This window comes from Suncus etruscus, chromosome 11, assembly GCF_024139225.1.
Source record: "Suncus etruscus isolate mSunEtr1 chromosome 11, mSunEtr1.pri.cur, whole genome shotgun sequence".
Taxonomy (NCBI): domain Eukaryota; kingdom Metazoa; phylum Chordata; class Mammalia; order Eulipotyphla; family Soricidae; genus Suncus; species Suncus etruscus.
In genome coordinates, this window is record NC_064858.1 from 68,048,953 (window position 1) to 68,075,271 (window position 26,319).

General features: G+C 36.7%; 1 protein-coding gene across 4 annotated transcripts in view; it reads left to right on the plus strand.

The window, feature by feature from the left end:
- The window catches only part of PPFIA2 (PTPRF interacting protein alpha 2), a 452,934-nt gene that overhangs the window by 4,499 nt on the left and 422,116 nt on the right, over positions 1-26,319 (plus strand). For all 4 annotated transcript variants that reach the window (XM_049783353.1, XM_049783355.1, XM_049783354.1 and 1 more), the window contains exon 2: positions 1,214-1,464. In XM_049783353.1, coding sequence (XP_049639310.1) covers positions 1,216-1,464 — 249 coding nt within the window. In that variant the 5' untranslated portion in view covers positions 1,214-1,215. The remainder of the gene's footprint in view (positions 1-1,213; positions 1,465-26,319) is intronic.

Below are 26,319 nucleotides of genomic sequence, written 5' to 3' on the forward strand. Positions count from 1 at the left end.
AAATCACTGCTTTTAGAAGGCTCAGGATGCAGGGGATTGAATTTAGGTTGACCACATGCAAGGTGAACACCTTACTTGCTGTGCTATCCCAGGCCCCATGAGGTAACTTCTGATTTGTAATATAGTGCCTTAGTAGTTCAGTATCATAAGTAAATGCTTGTATTATGCATTTAAAATATATTAATAAATATTGTGATAGTTTGTTGACCTAATGTCTAGATGTTTGGGATTAGCAGTTAAGATGTGAAGTTACTACTTAATGTAATTTGTTACATCTGCTTTGTGTAATATTTAATTGTGATAGTATTTATTTAGATGGAAAAGAATGCATATTACTGGAGAGAGAAATGAATATTAAGTGTAATTAGTAGTATAATAGCCTAAACAAATTTATACACCTCAGTCTATTTTATAAAGCTCATGTTTAATTCAGTCAGTAACACTTATCTACTTAGTGCAGAATATTATAGAAATATAGGAGACAGCATTCTTAAACAATAAACTCAGATTTTTAGTGCCAAGAAGCCTTAAACTAGTGTGATAAAAGAAGTATCTGTATAAAAAAAATAAAGTAAATGTATACAGTGCATATGTCAATTGGTTTTCTAAATGGAATCAGCAAAATTAATTATTTTTCACTCAAAAATCATTTACTTTGGGGCTGGAGAGATAGCACAGTGGTAAGTTGTTTGCCTTAGACGCAGAAGGATGGTGGTTCGAATCCTGGCATCCCATATGGTCTCCAGAGCCTTCTAGGAGTGATTTCTGAGCCTAGCGCCTGGAGTAACCCCTGAGCACTGCCGGGTGTGACACCCCCCAAAAAATCATTTATTTCCTGTCATTTAGAGCCATCCATTATGTTTGTTGTTCCTCATAGAAAAAATAAGGGCAAGAAAGAAATATTCACTGTCATGGATTTGGAAACTTGCAGGGAATGAAAGGGGATCAATTAACTGGAATAAAGTATTACTATTAATTGAATTTGGTGGGATAAGAGCGGGGAAAGAAGTAGGTGAAATCAAACTATTTTTGTAGAAAGAAAATGTGATTAGCATGAAAAAGAGGAGGCAATAATTTTGGGGAGCGGGTCAAATAGTCAACTTTCATTGAGGTCACCCTATTTCATCCTGTTGGTGCGAGCTAGTGAGCCTAAGCTCACGTGGCAGTTTGGGAAATCTGTGCTAAGCCTCTTCCTTCTTTGCCTTTCTTGAAGCAATGATGTGCGAAGTGATGCCCACGATTAACGAGGACACCCCTATGAGCCAAAGGGGGTCCCAAAGCAGCGGCTCAGACTCGGACTCCCACTTCGAGCAGCTGATGGTGAATATGCTGGATGAGCGGGACCGCCTGCTCGACACCCTCCGGGAGACCCAGGAGAGCCTGTCGCTGGCCCAGCAGCGGCTGCAGGATGTCATTTATGATCGCGACTCTCTGCAGAGGCAGCTCAACTCCGCCCTGCCGCAGGTATGAGTTACATCACTGCCTGTAGTCTCGGGTGGAATGACAGATGCATATTCCCATGCATGGAGTCATTTCCCCAGGAAGGTGGATGGATGCTTTGACCAGAAACATGTAAGACTAGGTCACTGTTTCACATGAAGCTTTGTCCCCAGCTAGGTGGGGAGAAACGATGATAAAAGATGATGATAAATGATTATAAACTATGCTGATTGGAAAAGCTGTGATTTTGAGAGGGATGGGGATGAATTACTTACTGGCTAGTGGGTAGATGATAAAATATGGGAATGGTTTAGTTTTCTTATTCTTAGGTTTTAAGCATTATTGAGACTTTTGGAAAATAGCTGCTTTCTATTTTCAGTAGTGTATTCTAATATTTGGAAATGATGTGGTTTGACAATTCAGAATTTTATTTTATTTTATTTAAAAAAATTTTTTTTGTTTATTTTTTTGCCACACCCCGTGATGCTCAGGAGTTATTCCCAGCTATGCGTTCAGAAATCGCTCCTAGGTTGGGGGACTGTGCTTAAGGGTCACTCGTGTGGATTGGGAGACCATAAAGGTTGGCAAGGGTTGAATCTGGGTCGGACATGTACAAGGCAAATGCCCTATTTGCTGTGCTATCTCTTTAGCCCTTAATTTGTCTTTTTAAAATTTGTCTTTTTTTTTTTTTTAATGCCTAGTGACTAATCAGAGAGATAGTCTTGAGGGTTATGGTGCTTTCCTTGCACTGGGCTGTCTCTATCCCTGTTTCTATCCCTGGCACCACATGTGGTCCCTGAGTACTAACTAATGTAAATCCTGACTACGCATGAATGTAGCCCAAACTCTCTCCTTACCCCCACCCCACTCCAAATGCCTAAAACTTATTTAGAAATATTTTTGGAGTTGGTCATATTATAGTATTCCATCAAAAAATTTAGCCAATTACGCTATGGACAATGTCTTGGAGCGAACGATAACTTTCCTGAGGCCTAGAGCTGGTCTTATGCCAGGAAACTTCAGGGGTAGGATCTCTTTGTATTTAGGCCAAGGCTATTCCTTTCCATGCCTCTCATATTTTGGTGGGCCTATGCAAACAACAATTGCCACTCTAACACCGTTTTTACTGTGCTCCTTTGACTCTAATCCTTAAAACACACCCACTTAAAATTTGAGGTTAACTTAAGCTAATATGCATGTACATGGAAATGTAAAAAATACTATGCCTCTAATGTTTAAGGAGTTACGTAAGTTTGATGGCTTTAGATTGCCTTGTGTGCTGTTAAGAAATATTATAATGTGCTACAATCTGGGGACTTGAGGGAAAAAGTAATTGCACATGGATTCTGTTTTATTTATCTTAACTTTCTTTGGTGAAAGTTCAAAGTTAAGATATCAGCAAGGGGACTTCTTCAGATAATTATGTTATGGGTGATTGTCCTTCCACTGTAACTTTACCTTATCCTCTTTCTTTGCATCTTTTGTTCTCATAATTCATAATAAAAAAAATTTAGCCAATTAAATAAAATGTGTCTATATATATGTATATATATGAAATTGGAAAAATAGCAAAAGTTTAGCTGTATTCTCATAGCTAAAATATTTCAATCAAATATACTACTTTATTGGAAAGCAATAAAATTTTTCTATGATCAGTTTATATCCAAAGTTTTAATAAAACATATTTATAACAGTATAAATGCTTATTTTATATATGAGGATAAGTCTAGAATAGGAATAAAATCTGGGGCTGGAAGTAAGTACAGCAGGTATGCTGTTTACCTGAAGTCAATTGACCCTGGTTTGATCCACAATTCCTTTATGGTCCTCAGAGGCCCAGCAGGAGAAATTGTTGAGTGCAGAGTGAAGAGTAAGCATTTAGTATTGCCAGATATGGACGGAAAAGTAAAAAGAAAAAATAAATGAGTAATATTTTAATGTTTACCCCAATGTAATGCACACACAGACTCATATACTTACTAGTCATATACTTACTCATATACAGACTCATACACTTACTACTCATATACTTACTGGACTCTGCTTTATGGAAAATTAGTCACTGTTGAAGTGCTCTCTCTCCTTACGCTAAGATGTCATGTAGCAAATATGTCCTACTAAATATGAGAAAAGAAGTGTTACCTTGCTGTGTGATATTGTTAATACTTTTAGAAGAGAAATGGCCACTTAGAATGCTTTTCATATTCCTTATAAGCTTTTCTACTATAAAGAAACAAATTGTTGATTCATTTCTAAAGACAAGTATATGTAGTCATCAGGGGTTATAGTTTTCAACTTGGAACATTTAATCTTTGCAATAATAGTTTCTTATAGCTTGATTCCTAGGAGAAGCACCACTGTGTTCATTCGACTCAATAAAGAACTGCTTAAGTTGGTTATAATGTTAAGTGCTGCCCAAGAACCATCACACTATTTATTATCTTTCTGATAAGTATAGAATGGGATAATTTCTTTTTGTAGATTGGTGTTTCATGAGAAAAGTCAAGACTTAGATTATATTTCTGGAATTCAGGATACTTCTAGTATATGTTATGAGACACCAATCAGTTCAATTAGAATTGAATTGCATATTGAAATTGAATTGCATATACACATTGTTATTACCATTCCCTTCACAGTTCTCATAGAAATTCTCTTTATTCCTCAGTGTAGGGCTATATGTATATTCTTCTTATATTTGATGCATGTTATTCAAATCTGAAGCTTGGGCCCTAATTTTATGATAGTGATTCTAAGAATAAATTGTGCCTTTTAATCTTTTAAAAGTTTTTGGAGCCCTGTTAAAATGTTTATTTCACAATGAGATGAATGAAAAAAATGTGCTACTAAAAACTTTTGGGGCCAAAAGTGAGGAAACTTGAGATGCTTTCATATATAAACTTTTTAAATTGGAATTACAATGGGACTAGATCTTCTTTGTGAAGATCCCAAAATGTAGGTCTCTTAAGTTTTCAGAGTGTATGCATTTTAAGATTATTGATTGTAGATTAAGAACCTTCATAATTTTTTATAAAGTTTTTGATTTACTATTGACTTATTTTTCAAGAGTATAATATTTGTATATACATATTTCAGTATTTCAATCACACCTCAATATATAAATATATTTATATATATTTCACACCCATGAAGTTTAATATTATATAAATTTTTCACTACCAAATTAACCCCTTTATTCTTTCCAGCTCCCCTATCCTTCTGCTGATAACATATTATTCACTGTTGAAGTTATTTTTTTTTCATATAATTGCTAGTTCATTTTCTATGGTTACTGGTGTTCCGTGTATGATAAAATTTATCTTGTAATTGTCATCCACTTTTTTTATTCATTGAAATCAAGTTCCATCAGTGTCACAAAAATAACAATTTTTTATTTTTAAAAAATTGAGTAGAATTTCATTGAGGGTATATCCTATGGCTTCCCTATCTAGTTCTCCTTGCATTTATGAATTAGTTATTATAAATAATGCTTTTATTATATAAAGGTAGATATATATATTTAACATCTCTTCATATTATTTAGACAAATACTGTGGCTTTGACTTGCTGCATTGTAAGATAGTTAACATTTTTATTTTGAAAGGAATTTTCACTTATTTTAGACTACATTTAAAAGGTTTATAGTTTCAGTCAGTTTTGCAAATTCTTTGACACAGTTTATTTTTTCTTTTAGTCACTGTGACTTCAATTTTACAACACTGTGAATGTTAGAGACTCATGCATACAATATTGTAAAACTCCACCAATATCAAAGTGTCCCATTTTGTTAGGGTTCTCCCTCTCCTCTCCTTTCTTGCCACAATAGCCCTCCCACACCTCTACTTATCATTGCCATGGTTAACTCTACTCAGTTTCTGTTGTTCCTGACCATGTTTTTTTCCCTAAAGAGGGAAAGATCTCACCATGAGTGAGATCATTCTGTACCTGTCTCTTCTTCCACTGGCTTGTTTAGCATGATACCCTCTAGTCCCATACCTATCATGCAAATTACTTGCTTTTAACTTTTCTAGAGCTTAGTAATAGTATAAGTACTTTAATATATTAAATAGTATATATAAAATAATATCTATATATTACTATATATGTACATTTTTATTCTATGTAGATTTTTATTTGTTCTTGGTTTGTTTTCAAATTTGGTCTATTGTGAACAGTACTACAATGAACATTAGAATGCAAATGTTTTTTCTAAAATTTGTTTTTAGGGTTTTGAAGTAGATGTCTGGAAGTGGGATTGCTGGGTCATTCAGAAGTTCAATTCTTATTTTTGAAAAGTACATATTGTTTGCATATTCCATATTGTTCGACCAGTTGACAACCCCACCAGCAGTAGATGAAGGTTCCCATTTCTCTACACCAGTGCTTCTCAGATAGTGGGACGGGGCGCTTTTGACCTCTGCAAACATTGTCATAACAAGTTAAGCCCCATGTTTATATCTCTGTACGTCTCTGGAGCTGAGAGTTGCTGTGTCCTGCTTCAAACCCCGCTTCGAAAAGCTATGCATTGCAAAACGTGCTCATTGTAGCCATTAATCCAGACATCACATCTGGTTAAAAAAAATCAGCTCAAATTATTTTACATATTTTTGTTTTGCAGGTTAAAGTTTTTTCTTAATAAAGGTACTATTTACAGTCATGTGGGGGTCATGAAAAATGTTTTCTTCTTTCTAGGGAGGCATGACATAAAATTGAGAAGCACTGGTTCTCTACACTCATGCCAACACTCTCTGTTCTCATCTTTGTGATTTTTGTACTCTCACTAGTGTGAGATAATATTTTATTGTTGTTTTGATTTGCATTTCTCTGGATATTAATGATTACATTTTTCATATACTTATTCTTTGAAGAAATATTTGTTCATCACTTTACCCATTTGGAGAGATGGGATTTATTGATTTTTTTTCTTCTTAAGTTTTGCCAGTCCTTTATATATCTTGGGAATTAACCCTTTATCTTGAAAATTAATCCTTTATTAAATTGGTGATAGATATTTTCTCCCAGTCTGTCTGCTGTCTTTTCACTCTTGGTGTTATTTCATTTGTGGTGCAGAAATTTCTAAATTTTATCTAGTCCATTTTCTTTTCTTTTTTTTTTTTTTGAGGGGGCCACACCTGGCGGTGCTCAGGGGTTACTCCTGGCTATCTACTCAGAAATAGCTCCTGGCAGGCATGGGGGACCATATGGGACGCCGGGATTCAAACCAACCACCTTAGGTCCTGGATCGGCTGATTGCAAGGCAAACACCTCTGTGCTATCTCTCCGGTCCCTAGTCCATTTTTTTTTTAAATCTTTACTTCTCTTTGCATGGCCAGAGACATTGAATAACTGAAAATCTATCTAGATTCAATGTCATTATTTTGTTTATGTTTTACAAATATAACATGAGTTCATGTCTAATATTGAACTCTTTAATCCATTTCAATTCAACTTTGTGTGTAGTGTGATAAAGGAATCTTAGTTATTAATTTTTTTACATGCAACTGGTTTTCCCAACATTATTTATTGAAGAAGATTTTCTTGTCCTATTTCAAGCTGTTAACACTTTTGTCAAATATTATTTGACTATTTACCTGAATATCTGTCACTGGGCTCTCAGTTCTTTTTTTTTTTCTTTGATTTTATTTTATTGAAACCAATTTTTACAAAATCCTCATAGTTGGATTTCAGACATACAATGAATCAGGGTCAGTTCCACCACCATTGTCTACCTCCCTTTACCATGTTCCCAAAGTGTATTCAAAATACCATTCTTTGTCCCCAGCCTGCCAATATAACAAGCTCATTTAAAATTTAGATAGGGGTTTCTTGATTTCATTGTTGACTTTGCTTGGATATTTAGTTCTGTCCTTTTTTAAAATTTTCACCAATGCACCTGAGACTAGAGAAAATAATGAAGATGTGATACATATAAACAATGAGTACTACATGGCTGTAAGTAATGATGCAATCATGAAATTTGCAGCTATTCTCTTCATTCCTGGGACACTAAGTTTTACTATGGGCTGTTACTGTGATCACAAACAAAATAAAATGAAAACAATAACAGCAACAAAATACGATCCTGTGAAATACAGTTTTCTCTTAAAATGTAGTTATCAATATTTAGCATGATGAATTCTAAACATGGCTTAGAATAAATTAACAATATCAGCAATCTTGGAAATAGAAATCCAGGTGTAGAATAATACTAAGGATGACAATAATTAGAATCATTGTTCACCTTATTTTCTTTTCCTACTCCCTTTTAATTATTTAAATATTAGTTATTTAACCATTTCTTCAAAATTATAAATACATAGGACTGTCTATATTTTAGCAACTCTGACAGAATATTATCCTATATTCTTCTGTCCATTGTTTTCTATACCTGGGTCATTCTACCTTTCCACAACTTGCTTGACCATTTGTTATTGCTACTATGCCAACTAGTGTCAGATAACAAAAGTAAGAATGAATAATTTTATCCCTGTATTTGCATTGGAAGTCTGATGTGGAAATGTAAAGCATATTACCAAGAAATATGCATATTTCAGAACTCTTCAAAAAAAACAGAGCTCTATATTTACCTGCAACTATTTTCCTATCTAGGAGTAGGGAACATTACTTTTTTTCTTATGGGACACACCCAGTGATGCTCAGGGGTTACTTCCGGCTATGCACTCAGAAATTGCCCCTGGCTTGGGGGAACCATAGGGGATGCTGCGAGATGGAACCTCGGTTCATCCTAGGTTAGCATGTACAAGGCAAATGCCCTACCGCTTGCAACACCACTCTAGCCCCAGGAACATTAATTATTTTTCTTTTCTTTTTTTTTTCCTCTTTATTTGAACATCTTGATTACATAAATGATTGAGATTAGGTTTCAGTCATGTAAAGAACACTCCCTTCACCAGTGCAACATTCCCACAACCAATGTCCCAAATCTCCCTCCATCCCACCCCCCCCACCTGTACTCCAGACAGGCATTCCAGTTCCCTTATTCATTCACTTGATTATGGTAGTTCTCTGTGTAGTTATTTCTATAGCTGTACTCACCACTCTTTGTGGGGAGCTTCATGGAGTGAGCTGGTGTTCCAGCCCTCCTCTAATTGTCTCTGAGGATTGTTACAAAAATGACTTTTATTTTTCTTAAAACCCATAGATGAGTGAGACTATTCTGCATCTCTCTCTATCCCTCTGACTTATTTCACTCACCATGATAGATTCCATGTACATCCATATATAGGAAAATTTCATGACTTTATCTTTCCTGACGGCTGCATAATATTCCATTGTGTATATGTACCACAGTTTCTTTAGCCATTCGTCTGTGGAAGGGCATCTTGGTAGTTTCCAGAGCCTGGCTATTGTGAATAGTGCTGCAATAGGTGTGAGGAAGGGGTTTTTGTATTGTATTCTTGAATTGTATTCTTGTGTTCTTAGGGTATATCCCTAGGAGTGTAATAGCTGGGTCGAATGGGAGCTCAATTTCCAGATTTTGAAAGAATCTACATATCGCTTTCCATAGAGGCTGTACTAGACAGCATTCCAACCAGCAGTGGATAAGAGTTCCTTTCTCTCCACATCCCCGCCAGCACTGATTGTTCTCATTCTTTGTGATGTGCGCCAATCTCTGTGGTGTGAGGTGGTATCTCATTGTTGGTTTGATTTGCATCTCCCTGATGATTAGTGACGAGGAGCATTTTTTCATGTGTCTTTTGGCCATTTGTATTTCTTTTTTTATCAAAGTGTCTGTTCATTTCTTCTCCCCATTTGTTTTATGGAATTAGATGTTTTTTTTCTTGTAAAGTTCTGTCAGTGCCCTGTATATTTTGGATATTAGCCCCTTATCTGAAGGGTGTTGGGTGAATAGTTTCTCCCACTCGGTGGGTGACTCTTGTATCCTGGGCACTATTTCTTTTGAGGTGCAGAAGCTTCTCAGTTTAATGTATTCCCATCTGTTGATCTCTGCTTCCACTTGTTTGGAAAGTGCAGGTTCCTCCTTGAAAATGCCTTTAGTCTCAATGCCATGGAGTGTTTTACCGACATGTTGTTCTATATACCTTATGGTATCTGGTCTGATATCAAGGTCTTTAATCCATTTGGATTTTACCTTCGTACATGATGTTAACTGGAGGTCTATGTTCACTTTTTTGCAAGTGGCTAACCAGTTCTGCCAGCACCGCTTGTTGAAGAGATTTTCCCTGCTCCACTTAGGATTTCTTGCTCCTTTGTCAAAAATTAGGTAATTGTATGTCTGGGGAAAGTTCTCTGGGAACTCAAGCCTATTCCACAGATCTGAAGGTCTGTCTTTATTCCAATACCATGCTGTTTTGATAACTATTGACTTGTAGTACAGTTTAAAGTTGGGGAAAGTAATGCCTCCCATTTTCCTTTTCCCTATGAGTGCTTTAGTTATTCGAGGGTGTTTATTGTTCCAGATGAACTTCATAAGTTTTTGATCCACTTCTTTGAAGAATGTCATGGGTATTTTTAAGGGATTGCATTAACTCTGTATAATGCTTTGGGGAGTATTGCCATTTTAATGATGTTAATCCTGCCAATCCATGAGCAGGGTATGTGTTTCCATTTCCGTGGGTCCTCTCTTATTTCTTGGAGCAGGGCTTTATAGTTTTCTTTGTATAGGTCCTTCATGTCTTTGGTTAAGTTGACTCCAAGATATTTGAGTTTGTGTGGCACTATTATGAATGGGATTGCCTTCCTTACTTCCATCTCTTCCCTATCATTACTGGTGTATAAAAAGGCCACTGATTTCTGTAGGTTCATTTTGTAGCCTGCCACCTTGCTATATGAATCTATTGTTTCTAGAAGCTTTTTGGTAGAGTCTTTAGGGTTTTCTAAGTAGAGTATCATGTCGTCTGCAAACAATGAGAGCTTGACTTCTTCCTTTCCTATCTGGATTCCCTTGATATCTTTTTCTTGCCTGATCGCTATAGCAACAACTTCCAGTTCTATGATGAAGTGCTGAGAGCTGACAGCCTTGTCTTGTACCAGAATTTAGAGGAAAGGCTTTTAGTTTTTCTCCATTGAGGATAATATTTGCCATTGGCTTGTGGTAGATGGCTTCAACTAGATTGAGAAAGGTTCCTTCCATTCCCATCTTGCTGAGAGTTTTGATCAAGAATGGGTGTTGGACCTTATCAAATGCTTTCTCTGCATCTATTGATATTATTATGTGATTTTTATTTTTCTTGTTGTTGCTGTTGTGTATGATGTTGATAGATTTACGGATGCTAAGCCATCCTTGCATTCCTGGGATGAAAACTACTTGGTCATAGTGTATGATCTTCTTAATGATGCATTGGATCCTATTTGCCAGGATTTTGTTGAAGATCTTTGCATCAGCATTCATCAGGGATATTGGTCTGTAATTTTCTTTTTTGGCAGCGTCTCTGTCTGGTTTTGGTATCAAGGTGATGTTGGCTTCATAAAAGCTGTTTGGGAGTGTTCCTGTTTTTTCAATTTCATGGAAGAGCTTGGCTAGGATTGGTAGTAGCTCCTCTTGAAAGATTTGAAAAAATTCATTAGGAAAACCATCTGGGCCTGGGCTTTTCTTTTGGGGCAGATGTTTGATTACAGTTTCAATTTCCTCAGTAGTGATGAGGGTGTTTAGATATGCTACATCCTCCTTACTTAAATCTGGAAGGTTATAAGTGTCCAAGAATTTTTCTATTTCTTATAGGTTCTCATGTTTAGTAGCATAAAGTTTCTCAAAGTAGTCTCTGATTACCCTTTGGATCTCTGCAATTTCTGTTGTGATCTCCCCCTTTTCATTTCTAAAATGGGTTATCATATTTCTCTCTCTCTCTTTCTTTGTGAGTTTTGCCAATGGTCTATCAATCTTGTTGATTTTTTCAAAGTACTAGCTTCTGCTTTTGTTGATCTTTCGGATTGCTTTTTGGTTTTCCACTTCATTGAGTTCTGTTTTCAGCTTTGTTATTTCCTTCTGTCTTCCTATTTTTGGTTCCTTTTGTTGGTTATTTTCTAATTTTTTGAGCTGCGTCATTAAGTTTTTCAGGTATGCTCCTTCTTCCTTCCTTCCTGATGTGTGCTTGTAGAGCTATAAATTTTCCTCTCAGGACCGCTTTTCCTGTGTCCCATAGATTCTGGCAGTTTGTGTCTTCATTATCATTTGTTTACAGGAAAGTTTTTTTTTTTTTTTTGGTTTTTGGGCCACACCCGGTAACGCTCAGGGGTTACTCCTGGCTATGCGCTCAGAAGTCGCTCCTGGTTTGGGGGACCATATGGGATGCCGGGGGATCGAACCGTGGTCCGTCCAAGGCTAGCGCAGGCAAGGCAGGCACCTTACCTCTTTGCGCCACCGCCCGGCCCCAGTTTACAGGAAAGTTTTGATTTTCTTTTTGATTTTATCTTGGACCCACTTGTTGTTCAGTAGCAGGGTGTTTAATTTCCAATTGTTAAAGTTTTTCTTCTGTGTGGCTTTGTAGTTCACATCTAATTTCAGAGCCTTGTGGTCAGCAAAGGTAGCCTGCAAGATTTCTATCCTCTTGATTTTATGGAGGTATGTTTTATGTGTCAGCATGTAGTCTATTCTGGAGAATGACCCATGTACATTGGAAAAGAATGTGTATCCAGGTTTTTTGGGATGGAGTGTCCTGTATATATGTACTAGTCCTCTTTCTTCCATAACTCTTTTCAGGGCTAGTATGTTTTTGTTGGGTTTCAGACTGGTTGACCTATCAAGTGTTTATAAGGCTGTGTTGAAGTCTCTCACAATGATTGTGTTATTATTGATTTCTTCTTTTAGATTTGTCAGTAATTGTATTAGATAATTTGCTGGTCTCTCATTGGGTGCATATGTTTAATAGTCTAATTTCTTCCTGTTGTACATATCCCTTGATTAGTGCATAGTGTCCATATTTGTCTCTTACCATTTTCTGAGTATAAAGTTGGTGTCATCAGATATTAATATGGCCACCCCAGCTTTTTTGAGGGTGTTGTTTGCTTGGATGATTTTTCTCCAGCCTTTGATTTTTAGTTTGTTTGTTCTGACTATTCAGATGTGTTTCTTGTAGGCAGCAGAAGGTTGGATTCATTTTTTGACCCATTTTGCCACTCTGTGTTTTTTAATTGGTGAATTTAATCCATTGACATTGAGGGAGATATTGTCATAGGATTTAATGTCATCTTTGTAGATAAGTTTGCTGTGTTTGGTGGTCTCTCTTGTCTTAGAATAGACCTGTGAGTTTTTTCTTTAAGACTGGTTAATCATCTGTGAAGTTTCTGAGCTATTGTTTATCCATGAAGCTATGTATCCTTCCTTCAAACCTGAATGTGAGTCAGGCAGTGTGCAGTGTTCTTGATGAGGCATCCATTTCATTCAGTCTTGTCACAATTTCCCACTACTGTCTTCTGGCCTTGAGAGTTTCTTGTGGCATGTCTGCTGTAAGTCTTAGGGATGCTCCTTTGAATGTAATTTCCCTTTTTGATCTTGCTGCTTTCAGTATTCCATCTCTATCTATGGGATTTGTCATTGTAATGAGGATTTGTCTTGGGGTGTTTTTCTTTGGGTTTCTTTTAGCTGGTACTCTTCGGGCATGCAGGATTTGATTGCATTTAGTCTTTAACTCTCGGAGTATCTCTTGGATGATGTCTTTGACAGTTGATTCTTCCTGGAGATCTCCTTCCTGTTTCTGGATCTCCAATGATTCTTATGTTGTTCCTGTTAAGTTTATCAAAGACTTCTATTTTCATCTGTTCACATGCCTTGAGTACTTTTTCCATTGCCTGTTCATTTGTCTTAAGGTTCTTTTCCAATTTCTTCTGTTGTGTTGAGTTTTTCTGCATCACATCTTCCAGTACTCCGATTCTCTCCTCAGCTGCTGATACCCTGTTGGTGAGGCTATCCATTGAGGTTTTCAGTTGAGCAACCATGTTTTTTAGATCTGTTATTTCAGTTTGGAGTTTTTTTGATTTCTATATTTGTGTTCTCTTCATACCGATCTGTGCTTCTTTTGAGTTCTACGAACATATTCCATATATCTATTCTAAACTCCTTATCTGAAAGATTAATTAGGTGGTTGGAATTAATTAGGTCATCCGAGCTTTCGTCTTCATTCTCTGTGCATGGTGTTTGCCTGTGAGTCACGCTTGTAGTGTGGTTTTTCCTGTGTGTTTTGTTGGGGTTCATTGTTTTGAAAGAGTGCGCGGCTGCAAAGCGAAGTGAAGCCTTGAAGTGAAGGGAAGCAAAGCGGCTGTGCTCTTCTGCTGCCTCTAGTTGACAGTTCTCAGAGTGAACAGAGGCACAGCAGGGCGGAGCCTCCACAGGCCAGATATTTCAGCTTATTGGACAGCGACCCCCATATCCAGAATGTACTTACTCAGCAGCTTCAAAATGCAATTTTTTGGGGTGCGCTCCGTAAGCCTCTGAGGAAACCTTCGGGGATTCAGAAGCACAGGTATGGGCAGACAGACATAGAAGAAGTTTCTTCTGAAGTCCTCAGAATGAACAAAGGCACAGTAGGGCGGAGCCTCCACAGGCCAGAGACCTCAGCTTATTGGACAGCGACCCCCGCAGCAAGAATGTACTTACTCAGTAGCTTTGAAATGCAGTTTTTTGCGGGTGTGCTCTCTAGTCCTCTGAGGAAACCTTCGGGGATTCAGAAGCACAGGCGTGGGCAGACAGACGTAGAAACTGGGCTCTCAGTTCTAATTCATTGGTCTTAGAGTCAAATAAAGAATAAAGATTCCAACCACTCCATTTTGATTGCTATTGCTTTATAATGTAATCTAAAAACGGAAAGATAAAGCCTCCCACTTTGGCTATTGAGGGTATTTTATTACTCGATATAAATTTTAATACTATTTGGTCTACTTAAAAATGTCATAGATTATTTTAATAATTATAATAAGCACTATTATATCTGTATAGTACTTTGGGTAGGATTGTTATCTTGACAATGTTAAACCTTCTAATACACGAACAGTCTTATTTTTAAGATTGATACTTTTCTATATAGACTTTTACTCACATCTACAAGCTACAAAATCACAGGTCATTTTTATGTTAGGGAGAACCTGTTGTGATATCATTATTCAGGTGAAGTATGGGAATTGGAAATAAGACTGTGAACTCTGAAGCTTAGAAATGGCTACTCTGAAGCTCAGAAAATTTCTACTATCTTTTTTTTAAAGTTTTTCTCCTGACTTATTTACTCAACATGTGAGGCAGAGTGCATGTGTTTTTAGAAGAAGAAAGAGTAAGAAGGAGAAGGAGGAGGATGTCGTTTTTCTAATATCTTAAAGAAAATAAAATCATGAAATAATTAGAAACAGAACTGTGAATGCACTGACCTTGGAGTTAAGTCAGTTGATCTTATTTTAAAATTAGAGTTCTTCCGTATATTAGCCAAAGGAACTTTATTGAGTATATTGACTTTTCTGAGAGTCTCTTTCATTCAGTGTAATCAGGAAGTGATATCTTGTAACTCCACCCTGAGACCCGCCCTTTTATGGGAGTGGTCTTGGGAACTGAATATTAGGTGTAACCTTATCTGCAAGACCCCTCCCATTCCGGGGAGTAGTCTTGGAAGGTTATATAAAGTTTTTGACCCAGGGGATTAGGGTCTTTGCCTTTTGGCCTTTGGAGGTCTTTGCCCTTTTGGTCTTTGACCAGCATGGAGGTCAAAGAAAGATGGCTGAAAGGAGTTAAGATGCAGGGCCAAGAATAACTAGTGCTTGAAAGGTTATGATGTAGGCCACACACATGTGGTGGATAGGGACGAATAAAGCTGATGCTTCCTGATGCCTGTCTCTGGATGAGTCTGATTCTACCGTTCACCTAACCTGGGACCCGCCGGCTGAATGGGGGTTGCAGAGCCACATGGTCTTTGGATGGCAGAGAAGAATCTCTCCATCCACCTCCATCCAGATCCATCATTAATTATTTAATTCAACAAATGGCGCTCAAACTGTGATTTGAATCCTGGACCCAAAAAAACAGCGATGATGGTGAGATTTCTGCTTTTCAGTTTCATTTTGGCTCTTTTGGGATTCACTGAGCTCAAAACCCTGGGCCACGTGCCACAATTTTCAAAGATAGCCGACACCCCATCTGGGGGCTCAAAGGCCATTGAAACAAAGGTGATGGAAGCTTGCATCACCTCCATCCCAGGCCCAGGCCCAGGACTGAGACTTTGTTACAATAAACAAAAACCTTGGCCTCCTCAAAGACTGATTAAAAGTCTAGATTGGAAACGGAGCAGAAAAAAGACTATTGAAAGTGGACTGATTTTCTGAGAATGACCTTTGGCTTGAATTTGGATTTCGACTTTGGAAATTTCGGACTGGACTTTTAGTTTAAATAACTTTGAACTCTGGACATCCAAAAGTGCCATGTGAAGCTGTGGCCGGGAAGCTGCAGTGGCTGTGGTGTTCCAAAGTGCCGCCCAGAGGGGAGAAAAGGCAGCAGTGAAGCCCGTCCAGCAGCAAAGAAGCTGCGAAAAGCACCTAATCAACCCCAAAGCGGCAATGCCTGCGGTTCGGTTCGGCTCTGCTCCGGAAAAAAGGCAAGCCTGGGATCCACCCTCAGATCACAAAGGTGAAATGGCGCGAGCGAACTGGCTCTGGAACCTGAAACCACATGGTCTACAACAGTGCAAGCAAACAGTCTGCGGGGCCTGGAACTATGGAAGTAAACCACTTGGTGAGAACAGCGTGGGACAAATTAATCTTCTGGACTTATGGTTTTAGGTGTAGGAACTAAATGGGTAGTCATATATTTTACTCATAGTTGGTAATGGGATAAGTTTTAGTTAGTTAGTGGTTTCCCTCCAGATCACAAAGGTGAAACAGCGCGAGCAAACCATCTGCGGGGTCTCGGACTATGGAAGGAAGCCACGTGGTGAGATCAGCGTGGGACAAACCAGCATCTGAACTTATGGTTTTAGGTATAGGGACTAAGTGGGTAGTCACATATTTTACTCATAGTTGGTGATGGGATAAGTTTTAGTTAATTAGTGGTTTAAAGAAAATAATAAAAATAAAAAAGGAAGTAATAACAGTTTAGCCCATTTAAAGATCTGATTTCTAACTGCCTGCATCTTTGTCTTGATTAAGTCATTTTCTTTATAATTTAAGTGTTTTGTTTTCCATAGCTAATATTTTCAGTTGCAAAATGTTTTACTGTGTGTATTTTAATGTACTTAGCCTGCTTTTAAAATGTATGTTATGCATTTATGCTGTAGTACTTGTGTGTAGGGAAGGTTAATAGGAACAGAAAGTTCCCCCAATATAGTTTAAAAGTATAGGAATATGAAAGTTCCGGAATAGTGCTTAGTAGAAAAAGCATTAAGAAAATTTTAAGTTACAGGTGTATAGTATATTTTGCAGAAATGTTATGTTTTTGAAAAGGGCTGGTATGTTAATTTTCACTTTATTACGTTGTTGTATGAAAATATTAACCCACCTTTGGCTAAAGGTGGAGTCAGAATTACAAAAGGGTCTTTATATTTCAGAAAAGGGGAAGATGTAACTCCACCCTGGATTTAGGTGTACCTACCTGAGACCCGCCCTTTTCTGGGAGGGGTCTTGGGAACTGAATATTAGGTGTAACCTTACCTGCAAGACCCCTCCCATTCTGGGGAGTGGTCTTGGAAGGTTATATAAAGCCTTTGACCCAGGGGATTAGGGTCTTTGCCCTTTTGGCCTTTGGCGGTCTTTGCCTCTTTTGGTCTTTGACCAGCATGGAGGTCAAAGGGAGATGGCCGAAAGGAGTTAAGATGCAGGGCTAGCTAAGAATGGCTGAATGCTTGAAAGGTTAGGATAGAAGCCACACATGTGGTGGATAGGGATGAAAAAAAAAAGTTGATGCTTCCTGATGCCTGCCTGTGAGTGAGTTCAATATCCGTTGCTTTCTTGAACCCCAGACCCGCTGGTAGATGTGGGATGAAGCCACGTGGCCAGGGCCTAAGGACAAAGGCCTCCATCCACCTCCATCCTTCACCATCCATCGCCATCCTTCTCAATCGTTAATTATTTAATACAACAATACCTAACCTAAGAGTAGTTATAAGACGTTTTGCATAAAAGCTTAAGAGACTCTGGATGTTATAACAGATAGAGTGACTTTTTTTTTGGCCATACCCATGACGCTTGGGGATTATTTCTGGCTATGCGCTCAGAAATAGCTCCTGTCTTGGGGGACCATATGGGATGCCAGGGGATTGAGCCATGGTCTGTCCAAGGCTAGCTCTGGGAAGGCAGATGCCTTACCACTCTACACCACTGCTCTGGTCCCAAGAGTGACTTTTTAAAAAAATAAATTAGCAAGAACAGGAAGGAGGAATTGATTATTGAGAACCTAATTATCGAGAAGAGAAATTTGTTTATGTTTTGACATTTTAAAATGCAAAATATTTTAGTGAATTTATGAAGAGTGACAGAAGTTACTTAGGTTGGGACCAGAGAAATACTGAACAGAGCCAACCTGAATTCAATCGTTGCGTCCCATATGTTCCCTGAGCACAGCCAGGAGTAAATCCTGAATGCAAACCAGTAGTGACCCCTGAATAGAGCTGGGTGTGCCTCAAAAACAAAAAATTAAACAAAATTTAGTCACTTGTACTAGAAACAGGCTCCTTACATATGCTTTTTTCACTTGCTATTTTAAACTGTTTTAATAATCTGAGTCAAAGTAATCAATTCAAATAATAATAGTCTATTTTCTCAGATTATTAGGAGAAATAATAAATAATAATAAGCTGACCTAAGTATAAGCCGACCCCCCTAAGTTTTACCCTAAAAACTTGGAAAACTTAGTGACTTGAGTATAAGTCAAGGTGGAAAATGCAGCAGCCACTGGTAAATTTAAAAAATAAAATACATATACCCAAAACAATTACAATAATTGAGAAATCAGTAGGTTAAATGTTTTTCAATATTTATTGCTAAAGAAAAACTATAAACTAGCGACAATAATTTTAAAACTTTAAATAAAGTGCAGAAAACAGTAGCTTAACAGGTAATCAAGCAAAATCATAAAGGTTAAAATCCTTCAAAACTGGATTTCTCCTCCTCATCATATGTATATTCAAACAGCTTTAGCTGTATCTAATGTAAGGGTATCAACATAGACATTGTCATTATCGCTGAGTTCACAAATATCATCACTGCTGTCGGTTTCATGCAAAGCGCAGAATATTATGGGTTTAATACTTCAGAGGCATACAGCTCAGTTCAGCTGCCTACCTCTTCAGCTTAGCCGCAACTTGTGGACTGAGTTGAAGCACCACTCCCTCAATCAAACGGCTGAAGAAGACTGGAGTCTACATGCATTTGATTCGGTGCATGCACAATGAATCAACCTGTATGACCTGAGTATAAGCCGAATTCAGGGTTTTTAGCACAAATTTTGTGTTGAAAAACTTGGCTTATACTTGAGTATGTAGGTAAATGACCTGCAACTTGTTCCATGATCAATTCAACACCTCAAAGATAATACATAAACAATAAATGTTAAATGCCTTTATTGATGCTGTTATTATTGTCATAGATATAACATTATTTTCAGTCAGCCTTCATTGCATGCTTTTACTGAGTAATAACTCTAGCAGAGATCAAAAGCACTAAAAGTCTTTTCACTCAGCAGATTTGATCGTTTGTGAAGTACCGTATTTTCTGGCGTATAAGACGACCCTTCAACCCATGAAAAACTTCCTAAAAGTCGGGGAGTCATATTATATGCTGGTATATGGCATGCTGAAACTTGTTCCAGCTTCAGGGACGAGTGATCCGCACCCCTTTTACTTTTAATAAGTAACTTACTTTTAAGACTTTTAGGAAGTTTTTCATGGGTTGAAGGGTCGTCTTATACACCGGAAAATATGGTAAGTCCTTCATCTGTTTCAAACAAATTCTTTAATGACATCCTCCTAAATTGATTTCCCAAATTCTTTTCTCCCTCAATGGAGGGTTTCTCATTCCTTGTTTAAACCAAGTGCAGTCAAAATCCCTTCCTATTGCCCTCAGAAAATCTCTCCATTGAATTTCTTCCTAGTCTGTGGGTCCTCAAGCTAACATACTGTTTTATTTATTTTTTCTGTCAACCATTTCATTTTGAGCTCTCTTTCATTGTAATCTATTTTCTTCATATGTTTTTATTTCTCCTGATTACTTTTTCTCCAGGCTAAATGAAACTGAACTTTTGTTCAACTGCTGAATTTATTTTGCATTATTTTTGCCTTTTCATTACTCTTTATTTATCTATTTTTCTTCTATTTATGATAATCAGACATTTATCATAATTATACTTGCAAAATACACTCTGCTCAACAAAAAAGTATATCACAAGCCTGGCGATCTATTTTCAAATTTATTGGCATCTCTGTTCCAGGTCATTCTACTCTTCATCTTGAAATTTTTGTCAGAATTATTTTTTATACCAATATTTTTTTCAAGTTTCTAGCTATATCATTTAGGACTCATTCTTCCATACATAGTCTCATCTACTTATATATCTACACTCACCTTTCTATACTTACGTTCTTCAATTCTTCATGTTTGAAACAAATATTTAAGTGCTAAATCCTTGATTCCTCTTGTCATTTCCTCAGAATATTGTTAATTCTATCTCTTACATTATCAGTTATTCTCTAATTATACTAACTTTTGGGCAATGTATTTAAATTTAAACTTAAAATTAAAGTGAAAAAGGCTTTGCTACATGAGGCAGCCATGAACCAACCATAACAACTTGGGACATGTCAGTGAGGTAGGCTGTCTCCACCCAAGATGGGCAGAGCCTTAGGACCACTGCTTCTCTACTCTGCTTTGTGGCCTTGCACATCTTCTAGCAAGTGACCCCCAGCACAACATGTAGAAAATATCACATTACAAGTATGAAAATGGGGAAACAATGCAGGCCACACCATGCATAGAGAATGAAGATGGCAGCTCTGATGACTGGGATGACTGATCACCTATTCAGCCTATCAGGCAAGGGGTTTAGAGAAGAAATATGGAGGATCTTAATGGGACTCAAAGAAAGCATGGATTGAACTGAACGAACCACAAATAAGAATAAATAGGATATGAAAATAGATATCAGAAAAATGTAAACTGAAATAACAGGACTGAAAAGCTAAGTAGGCAAAAAAAAAAAAAAAAAAAAAAAAAGGCCTCACTGGAAAGCCTCTCCAACAGAATAACAATAGCTGAGAACTGAATCAGTGAACTGGAAGATGAGATGCAGAACAACTCCATATAACAGAAGAAATTGGAAAAGAGCCTTAAAGGAATGAAAGGACAATGAAAAAGAAGGTGAGCAGACAGAAATAGAAGTCTTTGATAAAGTCAACCAGAAATATAAGAATCACTGGAGTCTCAGAGACCCAGGAAGAAAATCCCCAGGAAGAATTAACAGTCAAGGACATCATTGCAGAGAAACTTCTGGAGCTAAAGACTTCATGCTACCAAATCCTGCATACCTGAAGAATACCAGGAAAAAGAGACCCCAAGAAAAATATCCAAGACACATCCTAGTCACAATGATGAATCCCACAGATAGGGATTAAAAGCAGCAAGATCAAAAAGGGAATCTACACTCCAAAGAATACCCTTAAGATTTACAGCAGACCTGTCACAAGAAACCCTCAAGGCCAGAAGGCAATGGTGGATTATAATAACAAAATAAAAAAAAATAAAAAACAAAAAATGAATGCTTAGCCTAGAATGCTGCACCCAGCCAAGACTCACATTCAGGAAATATACATAGCTTCATGGAAAAATAACAACTTAGAAACTTTACAGATTCAATGCCAGCCTTAAAAATATCTGAAAGGCAGGGGCTTGAGAGATAGTGCAGCAGTAGGGTGTTGAGGCTGATCCAGGATAGACCTGGGTTCAGACCTGGCATTCCCTATGGTCCTCAAAAGCTAGGAGCGAAAAAATCCGGAAAGGTCTATTTTTTTTTTTTTTTTTTGGTTTTTGGGCCACACCCGGCGGTGCTCAGGGGTTACTCCTGGCTGTCTGCTCAGAAATAGCTCCTGGCAGGCACGGGGGACCATGTGGGACACCGGGATTCGAACCAATCACCTTTGGTCCTGGATCGACTGCTTGCAAGGCAAACGCCGCCGTGCTATCTCTCCAGGCCCCGGAAAGGTCTATTTTAAGTCACTACAGACCAATGGACCATCAAACTTCTACACAAAGATGACTGGGACAAAGATGGCATTCAGTTCTATGACAATTATTTCTCAACTTCAATGGACTAAATGCACCATTTAAGAGACACAGAGTGTCAGGACAAACATAGACTCAAAATCAAACTTTGGAGGACAATCATCCAAGAAAACAATTCCTTAAAAAAATAGAGTGTTTCTATTAATATCAGATGACACAAACTTTAGACTTAGAAAAAAAATAACGGACAAAATGGACATTTCCTAATCAAGGGATATGTACAATATGACGAAGTTACACTTTAGGAGTTACACTTCTAAACATATAAACAACCAATGAGGGATTAGAAAAATATTGAATACAATTGTTGACAAATCTGAATGAAGACATCAATAGCAAAACAATAATAATGGGAGACCTCAACAACACCCTGTTATCACTTGATAGGTCAACCAGGCTGAAAACAAACAAGAATATACTCAATCTGAAATGAGTAATAAAATCAAGTGGTCTAGTGTATGTCTATATCTATATCTATTTTATATCTATATATACTATACATATGTATAGTATATAGATAGTATATATTAGCAGTGGTCCTCAAATCTTTTAAACAGGGGCCAGTTCATTGTCACTCAGACAGTTGGAGGACTGGACTATAGTAAAAACAAAACTTATTCCTATGCACACTGCATGTATCTTATTTTGAAGTGAAGAAAAAAAAAAGGAAACAAATACAATATGTGGCTTATGGGACATAGTTGAGGACCACTGCTATAGTGTGTGTATATATATATATATGTATATAATCACATTTGTATGTATATATACATATATATACATATACATATATACACTATATATACGTATACATATACATATATATATATATATATATATATATGGCACTCCACCCCAGAAAACTGGACAGATTATTCTTTAACACACCTGGGTCTTTCTCCAGAATAGACCACATTCTGTCCCATAAAACATATATCTATAAAATCAAGAGGATAGAAGTTTTATGAACTACCCTTTCAGATCATAGTGTACTAAAATTTGTAAAAAACAAAGGGACACAGATGAAAACTTTAACACCTGGAAATTATACAGCTTACTACTGAACAACCAGTGGGTCAGGGATGAAATCAAAGAGGAAATCAAAAGATTCGTGGAAACAAATGCAAATGAAGAAACAAATGATCAGAATTTGTGGGAGAGAGCAAAAGCAGTATTAAGAGGAACATATATAGCTTTGCAAGCATGCATAAGGAAGGAAGAAGGGGCCTACATGAATAATATAATGAACTGACTTGTCACATTAGAAACTAATCAACAAAATGAATCAAAAATAAGTAGGCAGAAGAATGAACAAAGTGTAGAGCATAAATTATTGAAGTGGAAATCCAAAAAACAATCTGAAATATTAACAAAAGGAAATGTCGGTTCTTTGAATAAGTAAACTAGATTTATAGAATATCAAAACTTACAAAGAAAGGATAAGAGAAACTTAATAAACTGGATTAGAAATTAAAAGGGGGAAATAACTACAGATACTATGGATTCAGAGGGTAATCGGAGACTAATTTGAGAAACTTTATGCCACTAAACACGAGAACCTAGAAGAAAAGGATAAATTCTAGGATTTTAAATCTTCCATGGTTGATTCAGTATGACCTAGCATATCTAAACAGACCCATCACTATTGAGGAAATTAAAAATCAAAACTCTCCCCATACAAAAGCCAGATGGATTCATTAAATTCTTTCAGACTATCCTTTTGAAGCTCTTTCAGAAAAGTGAAGAAAGAGACAACCCCCAAGTAGTTTTTATGAAGCTAACATCAGTCTGATTTAAAAATCAGACAGAGATGCTGTAAAAAAAAAGATCAATATTCCTGAGGAACACAGATGCAAGGATCCTCAACAAAATCCTGGCAAATAAGGATTCAATGCCTCATCAAGAAGGTCATACACCACGTCCAAGTATGTTTCATCTCAGGAATGCAAGGGTTGTTTAACATACATAAATCAATCAACATAATACACATTTTCAACAATAAGAAAAATTAAAACCACATGATCATAGCAATAGTTGCACAGAAAGTATTTGATAAGGTTCAATACCCACTTTGATAATAACTCTTATCAAGATGAGCATGGAAGGAACTGTTCTCAATATAGTCAAGGCCATCTACCACAAGCCAATAGCAAATAATATTCTCAATGGAGATAAACTAAAAAACTTTTATTTAAAATATGACAAAAGACAAGGCTACACTCTCTTACAGCTCTTTTATAATATAGTGTCAAAGTTCTTGCCATAGTGATTAGTAAGAAAAAGATATTAAGGTCATCTAGATAGGAAGAAAGAAGTCTAGCTCTCATTATTGGCAGATGACATACTATAATTAAAAAACCTTAAAGACTTTACCAAAAGGCTTCTAGAAACAGTAGATTCATATATCAAAATGGCAGGCTTCAAAACCAAGACACAAAAATCAATGAATTTTTATACACAAATAATGATAAAGAAGAAATGGACCATAAAAATGCTATCCCATTTACAATAGTGCCACAGAAACACAAATACTTTGGAGTCAACTGAACTAAAAAGGCAAAGAACTTATACAAAGAAAACTACAAACACTGCTTCAAGAAATAAAAGTCAACACAAGGAAATGGAGACACATACACTGTTTAAGGATTGGGAGGATTAGCATCATTAAAATGTCAATACTTCTCAAAGAATTATAAAATTTAATGCAATTCCTCTAAAGACACACATGATATTCTTCAAAGAAATGGATCAAACACTCCTGAAATTCATTTGGAACAATAAACACCCATGAATAGCTAAAGCAATCCTTAAACAAAAGAAGATGGGAGGTATCACTTTCTCCAACTTTAAATTGTACTACAAAGCAGTAGTCATTAAAATAGTATGGTTTGGAATAAATATAGACCCTCGGGTCAATGGAATAATCTTGAGTATTTAGATAATGTTCCTCAGACATACAATCAATTAATCTTTGATAAAGAAACGCAAAATAAGCAAGAAAAGCTCTTAAACAAGTGGAGTTGGGACAATTGGTTGCCACATTCAATAAAGCTGAATTGAACCTCCATCTAACACCATGCACAAAGGTCAAATCCAAATTGATTAAAGACCTTGATATCAGACCTAAAACCTTAAGGTATATAGAAGAACCAGTAGGTAAAACATTCCATGACATTGCGACTTAAGGCATCTTGAAGGAGGGAACACCACTGTCCAATAAAGTGGAAGCAGAGATAAACAAATGGGACTTTATTAAGCTAAAAACCTTCTGCACCTCAAAGGAAATAATGACTAGGATACAAAGGCCACCCAAAGAATGGGAGAAACTATTCATGCAATAATCATCATATAAGTGGCTAATATCTAAGATATACAAGTTACTGACTGAAGATAAAAAGAAACAAGCACATAAACCCTTCCAAAAATAAGGAGAATAAATGTACAGAAAATTTATCAAAGAAGAAATACAAATGGCCAAAAGACACATGTCAAAATGCTCTACATCACTAATCATCTGAGAGATGCAAATCTAAACACCAATGAGTTACCTTATCACACCAGAGCCTGACACAAATAACAAAAAACAAGGTCAGTTGGCCGGGTTGTGGGAAGAAAGGAACTCTCATTCACTGCTGCTGGGAATACCATCTAGTCTAGCCTTTCTGGAAAACAATATGGAGATTCCTCAGAAGACTGGAAAATGAGCTTCCATATGATCCAGCTATACAATTCCTAGGATTATACCCTAGAAACACAAAAACAAAATACAAAAATGCTCTCTGCACACCTTTACTCATTGAAGTGATATTTTAAATAGCCAGAATTTGGAAACAATCCAGATGCCTTTAAACAGATGATTGGCTAAAGAAACTGTGGAACACATAGACAATGGAATATTATGCAGCTGTCAGGAAAATGTCAGGAAAAATGAAGGCATGAAAGTTTCCTATACACGAATGGACATGTAAACTATTATGCTGAGTCAAATGAGTCAGAGGAGGAGAGAAAGATTTAGAATAGTCTCACTCATATGGGATTTAAGAAAATAAAAGACATAATTGTAATAACACCCAAAGACAATAGAGATGATGACTTGAAGGATCAGCCCAAAATATGAAGCTTGCCACAAGTGAGATAAATAGAATGCCTTTCTTGAATACAGGCAGGTGATGGTGGAGGAAGGAGATGTTGGATATTGGTGATGGAAATGTGCTGGTGAGTGAGGGGTGTTCTTTATGCATAACTCAAACCGAATCACCAACATTTTTGTAATCATGGTGCTTAAAATATTATTAAAAATAATTATTAATGATTAGAAAAAATTAAAATGAGACAGTAAAGAAATAAACAACAGAAAATAGATCCCATAACACTGTTCCTTTAATTTGTTAACAATCTTTTATTTTGTAAATTTATTTTATAATTTAATTTATTTTCTGTGTGTGTGTGTTTCTAAACACTCTGGGATATTTCAGTCTGACTTTTGTGTAACTTTATGTCTAACACGACAGTTTGTTTTTATTAAAATTCACTATAAAATATGCCATTCTGTTAACTCCCTTTCAATATGCTCTCTCCAGCTTCCTCTTTTTTTCTTTCTTTCTTTCTTTCTTTCTTTCTTTCTTTCTTTCTTTCTTTCTTTCTTTCTTTCTTTCTTTC